This window comes from Lithobates pipiens, unplaced genomic scaffold (genome assembly GCF_037356315.1).
Source record: "Lithobates pipiens isolate NorthernLeopardFrog02 unplaced genomic scaffold, aLitPip1_a1.2 Scaffold_19, whole genome shotgun sequence".
In the NCBI taxonomy this organism is placed as follows: Eukaryota; Metazoa; Chordata; class Amphibia; order Anura; family Ranidae; genus Lithobates; species Lithobates pipiens.
Window position 1 is genome coordinate 565,576,559 of NW_027507764.1, and position 17,494 is coordinate 565,594,052.

Consider the following 17,494-nt stretch of genomic DNA (forward strand, 5'->3'; position numbering starts at 1 on the left):
GGCACAGGTGAAGTGGACAGGCTTATATCAGCCCGAGTCCAGAGTGCTACTACTGTTCAAGGCTGTATTGCGTTCAGAGATGTATGCCCTAAACACAGAATTCCTGCATTCGTACATCTCTGCCGCAGACGGTGTTGTAGAACTTCAGGAAACTAAAACTTGTGGAACACTTGTGTGATACCTGGATCTTTCAGCCAGCTTGGTGATACCCACGAGACAGGATTCACTTAGGTACTTCAGCCCCTCCAGGCTCTTGCTAAGAAGCCATCCCGTACGTGGCCTTCTTCTGAAGAGTCCTCCCCTGGATAGCTGCGAAGTTACTGGGCCTCTCCAACTACCGGAGACGGCACCGGACCACCTTGGAATCCTTCTTTAGTCTCCTTGCCTCGGGCTAGCCAGCCCCGAGACAACAAGTTGGGTGGATCCACACCCCAGGCCATAGCCTTCCTGGGGGCTGGTCAGGAGGACCAAGACCATGGAGTCCGAACATACTTCTGGACCGGAACCCCAAACCACGTGACATCTGCATCTTAGGTACCCTCTCCCAGAAAGCACAGCAAGAGTGAAACTCCCACTGGGTGGGCTCCGAGAGAGAGTAAACTTAAAGCACCCAACTAGACTGTGGTTCCATGCCTGCCGGGTTCCCCATTGCTGCACAGTCAGGCACTCAACAGCTTCAGCTTTTATCCGAACACAGTGAGCAGTCCTTGAGCTTTGGATGTGTTCAGATAAAAGATGAAGCTGTTGAGTGTCTTGCTGTGCAGCAGTGGGGAACCCTGTCATTTGCCACCCTCCAATGGGGTAGAGCTACATGAGAAAAGGGCACCACGCCTTTGTGTAATAACTTGGATGGGGATAGGAATTATAGGATGCCCAACTGGATAGTGACAAAACTAGGGACAATGTTCTCCCTATGAACAAAGCTACAATTGATTATTCTCCTTTTATCCCATACAACTCCAATTAATTCCTCTTCGTTGCTCTGTACAGCTCTGATTGATCTCTCTTTAGTAGCTATCTGTCTCCATTAGATCAGCAACAGCCCCTTACTGGCTAGGAACTCCTCAGTTAAAATGTAGCACAATGTGATGTGAACTGCATTCTGGAGTACCTCCACCTCCTCTCTAGACTCTAACAGAAGATTTAAGCACACCGCTATCTAATGGGGGAGAGAAGGAAGGGGGAGGGGGGAGCAGGGGTGTGGGGGATGAGGGAAGGCAAGAGGAAAAAAATGGGGGGGGGGGGTAGTAAGAAAGAGGGGGGGCAGGGGATCAAGGGAGTGGGTGTTCCCCAAGGCGGACACCAAAGAGTGGGAGGTCAAAGGTCTCCATGTAAAAAGGTCTTGCCTCCCTCCGCCTACCTGCAGCTGATCCAATAAAACCGCTCCCCTTGACTGTAGAATATAATTTGCCATAGTGTGTATCACTTTTATTTTATCCTTTTAGGTGTCAAGTTTTCCTCTGTGTCACCCACAAAAAGTTCTAAAAGTGTATCACCATCTGCAGTCACACAAGCCATTCCAAAGCAAGACAAAGAGTCATACAACTAGCTGGGAGGAGTGATGCTCTCCTGTCCTCTCGTCATGCCAGGCTCTCTGGTCCAAACACTCCAGTTATGAGGATTGTAATAAAACCCTCTCTTGTCTGTCTGGTCCTGAATGTTCATTTCATTCTGACATAATGAATTGTGCCTTTCTTTTATACAATAAACTGATTTAAAACCTGTTATTTTAGTAGCTTCTTTTTGACTCAACTATTTTTTTTTACTTTTGACCTTTTTACTTTTTCAGTGCAATAATTGTTTTTTCAGATGTAATGCTGTAAAATAAGCTTATTTCTATTTAAAGCAACCCTGTTGGTAAAAAATAAAGTGAAAGGAGAGCTCCAGGAAATATATCTGAAAGGAAGAGTGGAAGATAAGTGTAATACATTATGTGAGTTATACTTACCTCCATGCTGCCCTTTAGATTGATATCTCTACTATATCAACCTCCACTTTTGCTGGGAATGCTTTTTTTTTAAGATTTTGGAGTCTGTCTGTGGGAGTTTGTGCCCATTTAGGGGAAAGAGCATGGCAAAGATCAGGTACTGGATGAGAAGACCTGGCTCACAATCAGCTTTCCAATTCACCCCAAAGATGTTCAGTAGGGTTGAGGTCAGGGATCTGTGAAGGCCACTCAAGTTCCTCCACACCAAACTTATCCAACCATGTCTTTATGAAGCTGGCTTTGTACACAGATGCACAGTCATGCAGGAACATAAAAAAGTTTTTAGTAGGGTTGGGGTCCGGACTTTATGCAGGCCACTCAAGTTCCCCCCCACCCCAAACTCATCAAACCACGTCTTTAGGTTTTTTTGGGAGTTGGCTTTGTGCATATGGGTTTAGTCATTCTGGAACAGAAAGGGCCTTCTCCAGACTGTTACCACAGTCCTATAAAATGTTTTTGCATACTTTAGTATTAATACCCCTCAATAAGTTTATTGGACATCCCATTCCAAAACCATATGTGTTCAATATGTAGCACTAACCCCCGAAGGAGTTGCTGGTTATTTTTGGGCTTACCGTTACTTTCCGCTTCTTCTTGTGGCACGTCTAGGGGATGTCCCGTGGTAGATGACCCAGTAACGTGAGACTGACAATAGATCCAGTTGATTGGATTTTATTTGCAAACTTCAACCACTGAACTTGGGATCAGAGGGTTGGAAAGGAATTCAGGTACTTTCAATGTCAAAGTAAAAAACGTTAATAACTTGCTTACTTTGCATCCAGAGAATAGCCATACGCAGCTGGATGAACACTCAGGTTGGACAGTCCCTCTCTCATAAGGCCTAGCAGCCAACAAGGTGCTTACTCAGGAGCAAAGTCTTTATCACCGACGTTGTTGCAGAACACTTAAGGAAACTAAACTGTAGAACACTTGTAGGATACCTGGATCTTTCAGCCAGCTTGGCGATATCCACAAGACCGGATTCTTTCGGTTACTTCAGCCCTTCCAGGCTCTTGTTAAGAAAACCAACCTCACTCGTGGTATTCTTCTAAAGAGTCCTCCCCTGGAATGCTCGAAGTTCAATGGGTGTCTCCCGAGCCGGAGACGGCACCCAACCACCTGAGAATCCTCCTCTAGTTTCCCTGCCTTGGGCTAGCCAGCCCAGAGGCATTAAAGTCGGGTGGATCCACACCCCAGATCATAGCCTTCCTGGGGGCTGGTCAGGAGGACCTGGACCAAGTACTCAACACTTCATACTCGACCGGACCCCGAACCACGTGACATCCGTGTCTTAAATACCCTCTCCCAGAGGGCACAGCGGGAGGGCCACTCCCACTGACCTGACTCCGAAAGAGAGTAACATAAACGCCTGACTAAACCATAGTTCCACGCCTGCCACCAGAGGCAGCACCCCCCTGTGGCCAGACTGAACATTTCACAGCCCAGTCAGACTGACACAGAAGTCTAATTTAGACAAATAGACCCAAACCAAACTGTAGTCTGGGTTTGCAGTTATAACACCCTCCACTCTTCTGGGAAGGCTTTGCACATGATTTTGGAGGGTGTATGTGGGAATTTGTGCTCATTCAGCCAAAAAGAGCATTTGTGAGGTCAGGTACTGATGTTAGATCAGAAGATCTGGCTGACATTTTGCATTCTAATTCATCCCAAAAGTTTTCAGTAGGGTTGAGGTCAGGACTATGTGCAGGCCACCTGAGTTTATCCATAGCAAACTCATCAACCAATGGCGTTGATTTACTAAAGCTGGAGAGTACAAAATCTGCTTCAGATCTGCATAGAAACCAATCAGCTTAAAGGTTTTAGGCTCCATTCACACTTGTACGACTCCAAAGTAGCTCAACTTTGGAGTGCAACTTTGGATGGGTATGACTTGGATGCAACTTTGGCTTTGAGCAAAGATAATGGAGACACATCACAGGAAGCACCCTCATGGCTAACAGAGGACAGAATTAGAAATAGTTTTGGGAAAATGAACATTAATAAATCACCGGGACCAGATGGCTTGCACCTGAGGGTACTTGGGGAACTTGGGGAACTCCGTCAAGTAATTGCCACACCATTGTTCCTAGTTTTTACTGACAGTCTACTGACAGTCTACTGACTAGAATGGTACCAGCTGATTAGAGAAAAGCCAATGTAGCAACAATATTTAAAAAAGGGCCAAAATACATCCCTGGGAATTACAGACCAGTTAGCCTAACATCAATAATATGTAAGCTCTTGGAGGGGGGTTATAAGGGACTATATACAAGATTTTAGTCATGAAAACTGTATCATTAGCAGTAATCAGCATGGATTCATAGATTCAGCCAAACCAATCTATTAACCTTCTGTGAGGAGGTGAGCTGCCATCTAGATAAAGGAAGGCCCGTGGACGTGGTGTATCTGGATTTTGCAAAAGCATTTGACACAGTTCCCCATAATTGTTTACTGTACAAAGTAAGGTCCCTTGGCATGGACCATAGGGTGAGGACATGGATTGAAAATTGACTACAAGGGCGAGTTCAGAGGGTGGTGATAAATGGGGAATACTCAGGGTGGGTAGTGGGGTTCCCCAGGGTTTTGTCCTGGGACCAATCCTGATTAATTTGTTTATAAACGACCTGGAGGATGGGGTAAACAGCTCAATCTCTGTATTTGCGACGATACTAAGCTAAGCAGGGCAATAACTTCTCTGCAGGATATGGAAACCTTGCAAGAAGATCTGAACAAATTAATGGGGTGGGCAACTACATGGCAAATGAGGTTTATTGTAGAAAAATGTAAAATAATGCATTTGGGTGGCAAAAATATAAATGCAATCTATACACTGGGGGGAGAACCCCTGGGGGGGGGGGGGGGGAATTTAGGATGGAAAAGGATCTGAGGGTCCTAGTAGATGATAGGCTCATCAATTGCATGCAATGCCAAGCTGCTACTAACAAAGCAAACTGAATATTGGCATGCATTAAAAAGGGGATCAACTGATATCAACAGAGATAAAGCGATAATTCTTCTGCTCTACAAGACTCTGGTCCGGCCGTACCTGGAGTAAGCTGTCCAGTTCTGGGCACCAGTCCTCAGGAAGGATGTACTGGAAGTGGAGCGAGTACAAAGAAGGGCAACAACGCTAATAAATGGTCTAGAGGATATTAGTTATGAGGAATAAGCATTCACATAAGGGAGTTCAATAAGGGCAGCACAGTGGGTAGCACTCTCACCTAGCAGGAAAAAAGGGTCGCTGATTTGAATCCCCAACCCCCCGACACCACCTCCCTGTGCCTACGTGGATTTCCTCCAGGTACCGCGGTTTCCTCCCATACTTCAAAGACATGTTGGTAGGTTAATTAGATCCTGTCTAAATAGTCCCTAGTATGAATGTGAGTTTGGGACCTTAGATTGTAAGTTCCTTAAGGGTAGGGACTGATGTGAATGTACAATGTATATGTAAAGTGCTGCGTAAATTGGCGGCGTTATACAAGTACCATAAATAAATAATAAGACATGTGGCCACTCATTAAAATGAGAAGAAAAGAGGTTTAACCTTAAACTGTGTAGAGCGTTCACAGCCTTTCACAGGCGGTGGTCTCAGCGGGGGGCATCAATAGTTTCAAAAAAACTATTAGATAAGCCCCTGAACAACCATAACATACAGGGATATAAAATGTAATACTGGAATATAATCACACACATAGAATGGACGTGTGTCGTAGATATATGAATGGTTACAATTGGAAAACATGGGGATCGACTTGTCATCCGACTTTGATGACCAAAGTCACATGACAAGTCATACCAGTGTGACTGGACAATTATTGTCAAAGCTTAATTGAACAAGCTGAAGTTAGATGCTGACTGGTTTCTATGCAGAGCTTTGCCAGATTTTTCACTCTCCAGTTTTAGTAAAACAACCCCAATGTCTTTATGGCTTGTGCACAGGGGTTAAAGTCAGTAGTGTATTTAGGTTTTGTGCTGCTCCAGGCCTGACTAAACTCGTGCACCCCCTAATTTAAATATGGCCCACCCCTTCCTGTCAAGGCCACACCCATTGCTGTTTAAGACCCGCCATGAAATTTTCGAGTGGGAACACTAGTTCTGAGGGCGTGGGGGGGATGGATTCCCTTAATTTGCATAGATTTACTCTCACTTCCTGTTTGGCTATGGGGCAGGAAGTGAAGGTAAATCTCTGCAATGGGACATAATAAACTGACAGGGTCTATAACCCTCCCTTACTCTATCCAAAATGGAAAAAAAAGCATTGCCTATAGTTTTACTTTAAGCACACATTTCTGATAATTTTATGGAGAACACTAAGCCCTTGTACACACAGTCGGACATTCCGACAACAAAATCCGTCTGATTTTTTCCAACAGATTTTGTCCGAAACTGGTGTTGCATACACACAGTAGGACAAAGTTGTCGGAAAATCCGATCGTTCAGAACGTGATGACGTTCATTCGTTAGGACGGGACTACGTTCAGGCTAGTAGCCAATAGCTTTGGTCTCGTAATTTGATCTGAGCATGAGTGGCACTTTGTCCGATTGGAATTCTCTACAAACGATTGGACAAGGTCCAATCGGATCATGTTGTCGGAAAATTTTATAGCCAAGCTCTCAAACTTTGTCTGTCGGATACTCCGATGGAAACAGTCCGATGGAGCCCACACACGGTCAAATTATCTGACAACACGGTCCGATCGGACATTTTCCGTCTGAATATCTGACCGTGTGTACAAGGGCTAAGAAGATATAACCATGCCAATGGTGCAGCACAAAACATAGCACAGTGAGGAAGGTTTGTGGTCCAGGATGAGAGGACAGTCAAAATTAGAAGTGGAACCCCCCCTCCCCCACAGTTGCCGAATGCCAGCTGCCCACATATCAGAAGCAGTGTGACCGCTTTATGGGGGTGCTAGACTAATCTGCCTCTCAGCCCAGTCCACCTCATAAGACTGGTGCTACACTAACAGTGTAACGCAAGCCGGCTGGGACTCTTTCCATACTGCCCCAGGCCTGGGCCTTGTTGGCCTAGGCCAGGATACAGTGTTAGCCCTTGTACACACGGTAGGACATTCCGACAACCAAATCCGTCGGATTTTGTCCGAAACTGTTGTATACACACGGTCGGACACAGTTGTCGGAAAATCTGATCGTTCAGAACGTGATGATGTTATTTCGTTACGATGAAACTACGTTCAGGCTAGTAGCCAATAGCTTTGGTGTAGGAATTTGATCTGAGCATGCGTGGCACTTTGTCCGATCGTAAATTCTCTACACATGATCGGACAAGGTCCGATTGGATCATGTTGTCAGAAAATTTTACCGACAAGTTGGAAAACTTGGTCCGTCGGATACTCCGACAGAAACAATCCGATGAGGACCACACACAGTCGGATTATCCGACAAAACGGTCCGATCGGACACATTCTGTCGGAATCTCCGACCGTGTGTACAAGGGCTTACAGTTGTGCCGGAATAGTAAAGGACCTTCCCCAAACTGTTATCACAAGGTTGGAAAAGCACAATCCTCCAAAATGTCTTTGTGTACTGTAGTATCAACAATACCATTCACTGGAAACACCTGAACTCATTTGAAGGGGTGTCCGCATTTGCCCATATAGTAGGTGTTATGGTATCCACGACCTTTTGGCCATGTAGTGTATTGCATATACTGTACATGCTTTTTTTCTAAATGAGAGAATTCTGTTTTCAGATGTTCTGAAGTGTTCTTTGCTTCCAGATCAGCATATCTCCCACACAATCTCTAAACTGCTACCATGAATATGTATCTTAAACTACAAAGGAATTTATTGTGTTTGATGCAGCATCTGTTGCACATTACAGGGAATTAACACCTGTAGGTGTATATGTAACTCATGTTCTCTCTACAAATGCAAACAGCACTGTCATTTGTTTCCTAATTTTCTCAATTGACTCTTCTGTGTCAGCATTTGGCTGTGGCATCTGATGCATCCTGAAGTTTAGAACTTCCATATGCAACGTGTAATTCTCATTTAAACAATGAAAACCATGTACTCATTGAAGCAGATCACCGAAAAGGATCTGATCGCTGTGCCGCTCACTTGTCAGTTCTAACCTGTAGCCCCTCTCCCTCCTTCCTCAATGCTTCTGATACTTTGCCGCAGGCAGTGCTGACAGGAAATGAGCTCAGTAACTGACAGGTACAGAGGATGGGGAGATAAGCTCTACCCTTGTTTCCATTTACCTATGACATTTTAAGGGTATTTCAGAAAGATGATACTAAGTAGGGCCTCCAATACCAAATAATCCCTGCCTTATTTATCTTTAGAGCAGCCTTTCTCAACCTTTTTTACATGGAGGAACCCTGCTAATAATTTCTATATCTAAAGCTCACAGTACTAGTATGATGGTCACTGGGGGCGACAGCTCCTTACATTGGTGGTCATTAAAATGAATTCCATCTTACAGATAGCTAAAACGATCATTGGTGTGAGTGGTTAATTATCTAGAAATTCTTCACAGCTCAAGGAACCCCTAAGCCCCTGTACACACGGTCGGAGATTTCGACAACCAAATCCGTCGGATTTTCTCTGTCGGATTCTGTCCGTCGGATCTTGTCCGAAACTGTTGCATACACACGGTCGGACTAAGTTGTCGAAAAATCCGATCTTTCAGAACGTGATGACGTAATTTCGTTATGATGGGACTACGTTCAGGCTAGTAGCCAATAGCTTTGATGTAGGAATTCGATCTGAGCATGCGTGGCACTTGGTCCGATCAAAATTCTCTACACATGATCGGAGTATGTCCGATCGAACCAGTTGGTCGGAAAATATTTCCAACAAGTTGGAAAATTGGGTCCGACGGATATTCCAACGGAAACATTCCGATGCATACCACACACAGTCGGATTATCCGACAACACGGTCCGATAGGACACATTCCGACGGATTCTCCGATCGTGTGTAGAAGGCTTAACAAGCTCTGGAGGAACCCTACGGTTCCATGGAAGCCTAGTTGAGAAAGTCTACTTTAGAGGATGACTGTACCTGGAGAGAAGGGGGAAGAAGGTCCATCTTCTGTTCATTCAGCTGTGGGTGTGTTTAAACTGCTATTGGGATTTTTAGGTCTACGTTCACAGCAATATTTCATATTTTTTCTAGCTTAAAATTAAAAAAATATATACATTTTTCCTTATACACACAATACATAAATTAAAAAAGGGGTATGGCAAGTAAGTGAATCTCCAGGTAAATAAATAAATAAAACAGCCCAGCATAAGTGCCATCAGCACAGAACTGGTGGAAGCCAGTGGGACCTAGGTACACCCATCTACTATCCGGAGACGTGGTCTTCAAGCAAGAAATTAGGCCAAAAAGCCATACGTCAAGGCTAAGCGACTCAACTATGCAGGAAAACATAGGAACTGGGGTGCAGAAAAATGGCAGCAGGTGCTCTGGACCAATGACTCAGAATGTGAAATGTTTGGCCGTAGCAGGAGGCAGTTTGTTCCCCAAAGGGCTGGAGAGCGGTACAATAATGAGTCTGCAGGCAACAGTGAAGCATGGTGGAGGTTCCTTGTTTGGGGCTGCATTTCTGCAAATGGATTCAGAGATTTGGTCAGGATCAATGGTGTCCTCAATACTTAGAGATACAGGCAGATACCTATCCATCATTTCATACCATCAGGGAGGCGTGGGATTGGCCTCAAATTTATTTTGCAGCAGGACAATGACCCCAAACATACAGCCAATGTCATTAAGCACTATCTTCAGCATAAAGAAAAACAAGAAGTGATGGTCTGGCTCCCACAGAGCCCTGATTTCAACATCATGGAGTCTATCTGGGATCTCTGGAAAGAGACACAAGGATTTGAGGCAGCCTACGTCTACAGAAGTTCTCCAACCGCTGAGTTCCTTCAAAAACGTTGTGCATGTGTACCTAGAGGAAATGATGATGGTTTGAAGGCAAAGGGCGGTCACACCAAATATTGATTTGATTTTGATTTCTCTTCTGTTCATTTACTTAAAAAATAAACTATTTACACTTCTATTTCTGAAAGCATTCACCTGCTGAAAACTTTTATACAGATGTGTCCTTAAAAATAAACAGACGACTACCTGCATTGCTACATTTGGTCTGGACATCTAAAATCTCTGGTCATGAAGGGCCATAGAAGAATGTCAGACTTCAGACTTGTAAAAAAAAATTATATATATATATATATATATATATATATATATATATATATATATATATATATATATATAATAAAATCTTTATATATAATAAAATAATAATAATATGTATATATATTTATTTATATATATATATATATACACACACACATATATTTGTTTTTTTGATTAATAGAAGTTCTGCTTTGGCTATTCATGACCAGGTTTTAGATTCCAAGACCAAATGTAGCAATGGTAGTAGTTGTCTGTGTTTTTTAAGGACAAATATCACTTTTTGGTTGGCTGTTTTACAAATATCTGTGCTTTTTTATTATAGACTGAAAATGGACAAAAAAATTAAAATAAAAAATAAAATTTAAATGAAAAAAATATTATAATAATATTTGTAACACTGTACTTGCTTTACAAAATAAGAAAAAAAGTGATTCCTGCAAGGAAATTGGAATTACCACCAATTTTTGTTTCTTTCTAAAAATAATCACTTTTGCTGTAGTACATAAGAAAAAAAAACCTTGCCCCCCCCCCCCCCCCAAAAATCCATACCAGAAACATTATCTTTAACCACTTGCCGACCGCCCCACGTACATATACTTGGGAGGGGCAGAGGCTCTCCTGCACAAAATCACATACAGGTGCGCGCTGCCGGCGACCATCTCCCACTGTGATTGGACACAGCGGGAGCCAATCAGTGTATCCAGTGGATGTCCGCTGTGATCCGCTGATCGTTCCCAAGAGATGCAGAATGTAAACAAGGCAGATGGGCGTTCTCTGACAAGGGAAGACATAGATCCTGTGTTTTTGCTAAGCAGGATCACTGATCTCTGTCTTCCCACAGTTAAAGCACACCCCCCCACACAGTTAAAAAATCACTCTCTAGGGACACATTTAACCCTTTGATCACTCCTGGTGTTAACCCCTTCCTTGCCAGTGTCATTAGTACAGTGACAGTGCGTATTTTTTTAAAACCGATCACTGTATTAGTGTCACTGGTCCCCAAAAAAGTGTCAAAAGTGTCCCGCTATAAGTTGCTGACCACCGCCATTACTAGTAAAAAATAATTTTTAAAAAATTCCATAAGTTTGTAGACACTATATCTTTTGTGCAAACCAATCAATATACGCTTATTGCGATTTTTTTTAGCAGAAATATGTAGAAGAATACGTATGGCCTAAACTGAGGAAAAAAATTGTTTTTTTTATATATTTTTGGGGGGATATTTCTTATAGCAAAAAGTAAAAAATATTGCTTTTTAAAAAAAAATTGTTGGTCTTTTTTTGTTTATATCGCAAAAAATAAAAACTGCAGAGGTGATCAAATACCACCAAAATAAAGCTCTATTTGTGGGAGAAAAAGGACATACATTTTATTTGGGTACAGCGTTGCACGACCGTGCAATTACATAGTGACAGTTAGTAAGGTTGAATAAAGACACCAATCCATCCAGTTCAACCTGTGTGAGGCCACGTACACGCGCGCGGACTGTTCGCCCAACCTTGTTCGTCAAACAGTTTGACAAACAGTCCGCTCAAAATTAGCATGAACGGACTTGACCACACACGATGAACGAACAGTCCGCTGAAACCGTGCGCGATGACGTGAACGGCACGTACGACGGGACTAGAAAACGACGTCCTATACACTGCAATGCAACCTTCGGCGTGTAAATCCTTTCTGAGTATGCGCGGAACTTAGTTTGACGAACAAGCCTACACACGAGCGGACTGTCCGCTCAAACCAAGTTTCAGCGGACAGTTTTACGGAAATTCCGAAAAAACTTTGTTCGTCAGACTGTCCGCTGAAACTGTCCGCTGAAGCCCACACACGAGCGGACTGTCCGCTGAAACACTGTTCAGCGGACAAAGTTGGGCGAACAGTCCGCGCGTGTGTACGCGGCCTGAGTGTCTACAATTGTCTCCATCCCTGTACATTGCACACTCACATCGGTCCCTACCCTAACAATTATTGTTTAAAATAAGGCAGTGCCGTATTGCAAAAAATGGCCTGGGGGAGGGGGGGGGGTAAACCTTCCGCAGCTGAAGTGGTTAAAAAGAGTCTATTATGGATTTTAATGGGAAACCCCATGAAAACAAAAAAGAAAAGTGGCTTCCCCACCAAAATCCATACAAGACCTTTGGTTTGACTATCCCTTGTCTATTAATCTTGAAAATGGAGAGAATTGATTTTCAAGATTCGTCTCCCATCGACCTCAAAGAAGTTCGCAAGAAAGTTTGCAATGTTGAGATTTTTGGAAATGTAAATAGAATTCAAGCGGATTCGATTAGACCGCTTGTTACTATTGAGAAGCATAATCATAACAAACTTATAATACATAGCTCCCAACTGTTCCCGATTTCAAGGGACTGTCCCTGATTTGGAGCCATGTCCCTCTGTCTAGGCTTGTGCAATTCGTTTCGCAACAAATCGAAATTCGCCCGAATCTTGCATCTTTCGGACATTCGGATGCATCTGAATAAAAAAATAACAAATTTCAACGAATACGAAAGAAATGATAGCGGATATAACGAATGAATTTGACATGATTCGGTAATTCTTTAAAGATCTAATGAAACAAAAGGCCAACTCAAATTAAATCTTAGGCCGCGTACACACGGGCGGACTGTCTGACGGACTTGGTCCGCTGAAACGTGTTTCAGCGGACAGTCCGCTCGTGTGTGGGCTTCAGCGGACTTTTTCAGCGGACAGTCTGACGGACTAAGTCTTTCGGAATTTCCGTAATATTGTCCGTCCAAACTTGGTTTCAGCGGACAGTCCGCTCGTGAGTAGGCAAGTTGGACAGACTAAGTATGGCGCATGCTCAGAAAGGATTTACACGGCGGAAGGTTGCATTGCAGTGTATTGGACGTCGTATTTCTAGTCCCGTCGTACGTGCTGTACACGTCATCGCGCAAGCTTTCAGCGGACTGTCTGTTCATCGTGTGTGGTCAAGTCCGTTCATTCAAAAGTAGGACGGACTGTCTGTCGGATTGTCTGAGGGACTTAGTTGGACGGACAGTCCGCCCGTGTGTACGCGGCCTTACAGTCCAATCAGCTGATTATTTTTGTGCCGGAGGTTGGATTACTGGCAAAGCGCATTCCTGAGAACTGAGTTAGACGGGTGTTGTATTGTATGTGAGCCGAGGAGAAGAGACGTTGTCATTGTGTGTGTTAAAAGATTCAATAAACAAACGACTTTCCCAACTACGAATCATTATCACGAATGTATATACATACATAAATATCAAATTTTAATGAACACGAACGAAATTATAGCGCATATAACAAATGAATTTGACATGATTCGAGATTCAGTATAACGAATATCGACACTCTACAGAAATAACGAATTATCCAAAAATGTATTAACGTAACATAACAAATATAACAGAACGAAATGATGTATTTTACGAATGACAACGAACCGAAACTAAACAACATTTTACGCTGTGCACTAGTCTACCTCTGTCCCTCTTTCCTCCTCATTTGTCCCTCATTTTTTGGTCTGATCTATATAGTTGTATATAAAATGAACTTTTTATCTTTCGAAAAGTGTTTCCCAGAGCTAAACCTTTCATCCAATTTCTAAATTGCTGCATTTGTACATTTTAAAAGCCAATATAAAAGGTATAATAGTGGTAAAAAAAAAAAAAAAAAAAGCACTTGTCGATTTAACCACTTAAGCCCCGAACCATTTTGCAGCTAAAGGACCAGGCCCCCTTTTTGCGATTCGGCACTGCGTCGCTTTAACTGACAATTGCGCGGTCGTGCGACGTGGCTCCCAAACAAAATTGACGTCCTTTTTTCCCACAAGTAGAGTTTTCTTTCGGTGGTATTTGATCACCTCTGCGGTTTTTATTTTTTGCGCTATAAACAAAAATAGAGCGACAATTTTGAAAAAAATTCAATATTTTTTACTTTTTGCTATAATAAATACTGTATTTGCTGGCGTATAAGACTACCTTTTACACTTAAAAAAAATGCCCAAAAATCGGGGGTTGTCTTATACGCCGGGTATACAGGTATACAATGCTGCCCGATGGATGTCAGCCCCCAAATGTCTGCTAATACTGTATGTGGCTTCAACTACAAACAGTATACGCCGTTGAGCCAATCCCGGCGAGCAATGTATTCTATTAATGAATACAGAGCCTGCTTGGATTGGAGTAGCAACCTCTGCCAATCCAAGCAGGCTACATAGAGTAGCCTGCTCGGATTGGCTTTGAGAGAGAGAGAGAGAGAGAGAGGGGTAAGGGCTGGTGATGCTACAGCCTCTGCCAATCCAAGCAGGCGTTGTATTCATTAAAATAATACACCGCTCACCATACTTCCCTGGGTAAATCCATTCACTGATCTCCTACTACTATACATCCTGCTGTTTTCCTTTGAAGTCCCAGGCACCCAAGAGGGACAGGTAAATCTGGGACATATGACAGGGGGGTTATTAAATGCATTTTGGTGGACAATTTCCATAGAAAGTAACCCAAAAGTGGTATAGATTTGGTTAGTGAAAAATTCTACTTTCCAGAGTTGTGGCATTCAATAGATCTCTGTTTGTGTTATTATTGTTTGATTTACTTTATGACATAACACAGCATGGCGGATGAGTAGTTGGCATTCTTGCTTTGTATTTTTTTATCGTTCTAATGTTTTTTTTAAATGGTGTTGCCTCAGAAGGGGGGTAGTCTTATACCGCGAGTATTGCCCAAAACCTATGTTTTCACTTGAAAAATTGGGGGTCGTCTTATACGCCCAGTCGTCTTATACGCCGGCAAATACGGTATCCCCCAAAAAAATATTTTAAAAAATGTTTTTTTCCTCAGTTTAGGCCGATACGTATTCTTCTACATATTTTTCGTAAAAAAAAATTGCAATAAGCGTTAATTGATTGGTTTATGCAAAAGTTATAGTGTCTACAAAATAGGGGATAGTTTTATGGAATTTTTATTACAAATTTTTTTTTTTTTACTAGTAATGGCGGCGATCAGCAATTTTTTTTGTGACTACGGACACGTCGGACAATTTTGACACATTTTTGGGGCCATTGGCATTAATAAAGCGATCAGTGCAATTAAAAATGCACTGATTACTGTAAAAATGTCACTGGCAGTGATGGGGTTAACACTAGGGGGCAGTGAAGGGGTTAAGTGTGACCTAATGTGCGTTTCTTACTGTAGGGGGGCGTGGCTTGGCTTGTGACATCACTGATCGTCGTTCCCTATGACAGGGAACAGACGATCAGTGACAAGCTCACTAGGAAGCACGGGGAGAGGTTTGTTTACACTTACCTCTCCCCGTTCTTCAGCTCTGTGACCCGATTGCGGGACACCGGCGCCGATTGGGTCCACGGGTCCCGCGGGCACAGTCACGGAGCGCGCCGCGGCTGGCCATTCTGCCAACATATATCAGTGTGAGGCAGTCCTTAAGTGGTTAATAAAACTTTTTTTTGGTTAATTCTCCTTTAAGGGGGTTTGACAGGGGGTGTGTCCTATGCCTACATATGTTTTCTAGTAGGTTTCCCTCATTCCCATCTCAGAATGTTGGGAGGTATGATAACGGTATATAAAACCTGTACCAGCCACTGATGAACTATGAGCCCCTAACATAACATAACACGACATTAAGGCCTGTCCTAACCGTAAGTTTATGATAGACATAGATCTAGAATAAGGTGACCAGATCTTTAAAATGAAATCCGGGGACATATTTTTTTTTTCACTAGTAATGGCAGCAATCAGCGACTCATAGCGGGACTGCGATATTGCGGTGGACAAATCGGACACTAATGCCGCGTACACACGACTGGTTTTCCTGTCGGAATAAACTCTGAAGGTTTTTCCGATGGAGTTCCGCTGAAACTGTCTTGCCTACACACGGTCACACTAAAGTCCGACTGTCAAGAACGCGGTGACGTACAACACATATGACGGGACTAGAAAAAGGATGTTCAATAGCCAGTAGCCAATAGCTGCCGTCTCGTACTTGCTTCAGAGCATGCGTCGATTTTGGTACTTCGGAACAGCATACAGACGAGCGGTTTTCCCGATAGGAATTGGTTCTGTCGGAAATATTAAAAACATGTTCTATTTCTAGGACCTTCAGAATTTTCGAAAAAAAATAAAAAATCAGATGAGGCCCACACACGATCGGAATATCCGATGAAAAGATTCATTCTGACTTTTTCTGTCAGACATTCCGCTCGTGACTCTTTTGACACTTTGTGGGAACCAGTGACATTAAAACAGTGATCAGTGCTAAAAATATGTACTGTCACTGTACTAATGACACTGGCTGGGAAGGGGATAACATCTAGGGCAATCAATGGGTTAAATGTGTGCCTAACAAGTGTTTTCTCACTGTGGGGGAGGTGCTTTTACTAAAGGAAGACATGGATCCCTGTACTTGCTTTGCAGGAACACAGGATCAATGTCTTCCACAATGACAGAATGGCGAACTGCCTTGTTTACATAGGCAGACCATTAGGCGAGTCCGCTGGATCCGCTGATTGGCTCTGATACCCAGAAATGCAGGATCACGTATATAAGTGATCCTGCGCAGTGCGTTCGCCCTGTAGCAGTAAATCAGCTAAGTATCAGGCGATCGGAAACTGGTTAAGTTCATCAGCATTATGATAACTCTCAGGAAGGGGGCGCTCTATCATGGCTCTGGCTGGCTCTGTCACAGAGTGTCACATAACAAAATCAGCACCCAGCAGCCATGTTAACTTATGACCAATAAGTGCCCCCCGCTGCCTGTGAGTTCTGATACCATCCATTATGCCAGAGAGACAGACACAGTGCAATGTAGTCTATTCACAGACACCCCCAAAGCACACCTGTGTTAAAGCCTTGAAGGCACTGGCAGCCCCACCATTGGATCTGCTTCCCCTCTATTCCTGCTGCTGGACATCGTCAGCTGAGCTCAGCTGCCTCTCTCTGCCCGTCACCTCCGCCACCGGCCTCACAGCCTCTCAGCCTCTCAGGTCTCACTCTCCGGTAGGGGTAGGCAAGGAGATAAGCAGGCAGGCGGCTGGCTGGGATTTGAGCCAAGGCAGAAGAACATGTGAGCTGAATGGGCATGTGCCGGAAACTGAAGAAATAGTCCATCAGCTCCGACCAGCACATCATCATCAGAAAGGGACACAGATAATGGAAAAATACACCCCCCTAATCTAGTAGGAGCGGGGGGGGGGGGGGAGGGGGGTGTAATTCAGATTTTTTTTTTTATTCTGTACTGACTGTCTTTGAAAATTGCCCCAGCTCCTGTTGAAGTCAAAACCGGGGACAGACTTGGTCCGGGAACAGTGTCCTCAATCCGGGGACTGTCCCCTGTA

The 17,494-nt window shown here is 43.5% G+C and overlaps 1 protein-coding gene across 1 annotated transcript in view; it reads left to right on the top strand.

Moving 5' to 3' along the window:
• Window positions 1-1,727, top strand: part of TG (thyroglobulin) — a 483,762-nt gene extending 482,035 nt beyond the window's left edge. The window contains exon 48 of the mRNA XM_077493367.1: window positions 1,446-1,727. Within this exon, the coding sequence (XP_077349493.1) occupies window positions 1,446-1,549 (104 nt within the window). The 3' untranslated portion in view covers window positions 1,550-1,727. The remainder of the gene's footprint in view (window positions 1-1,445) is intronic.
• Window positions 1,728-17,494: the final 15,767 nt, after the last annotated feature.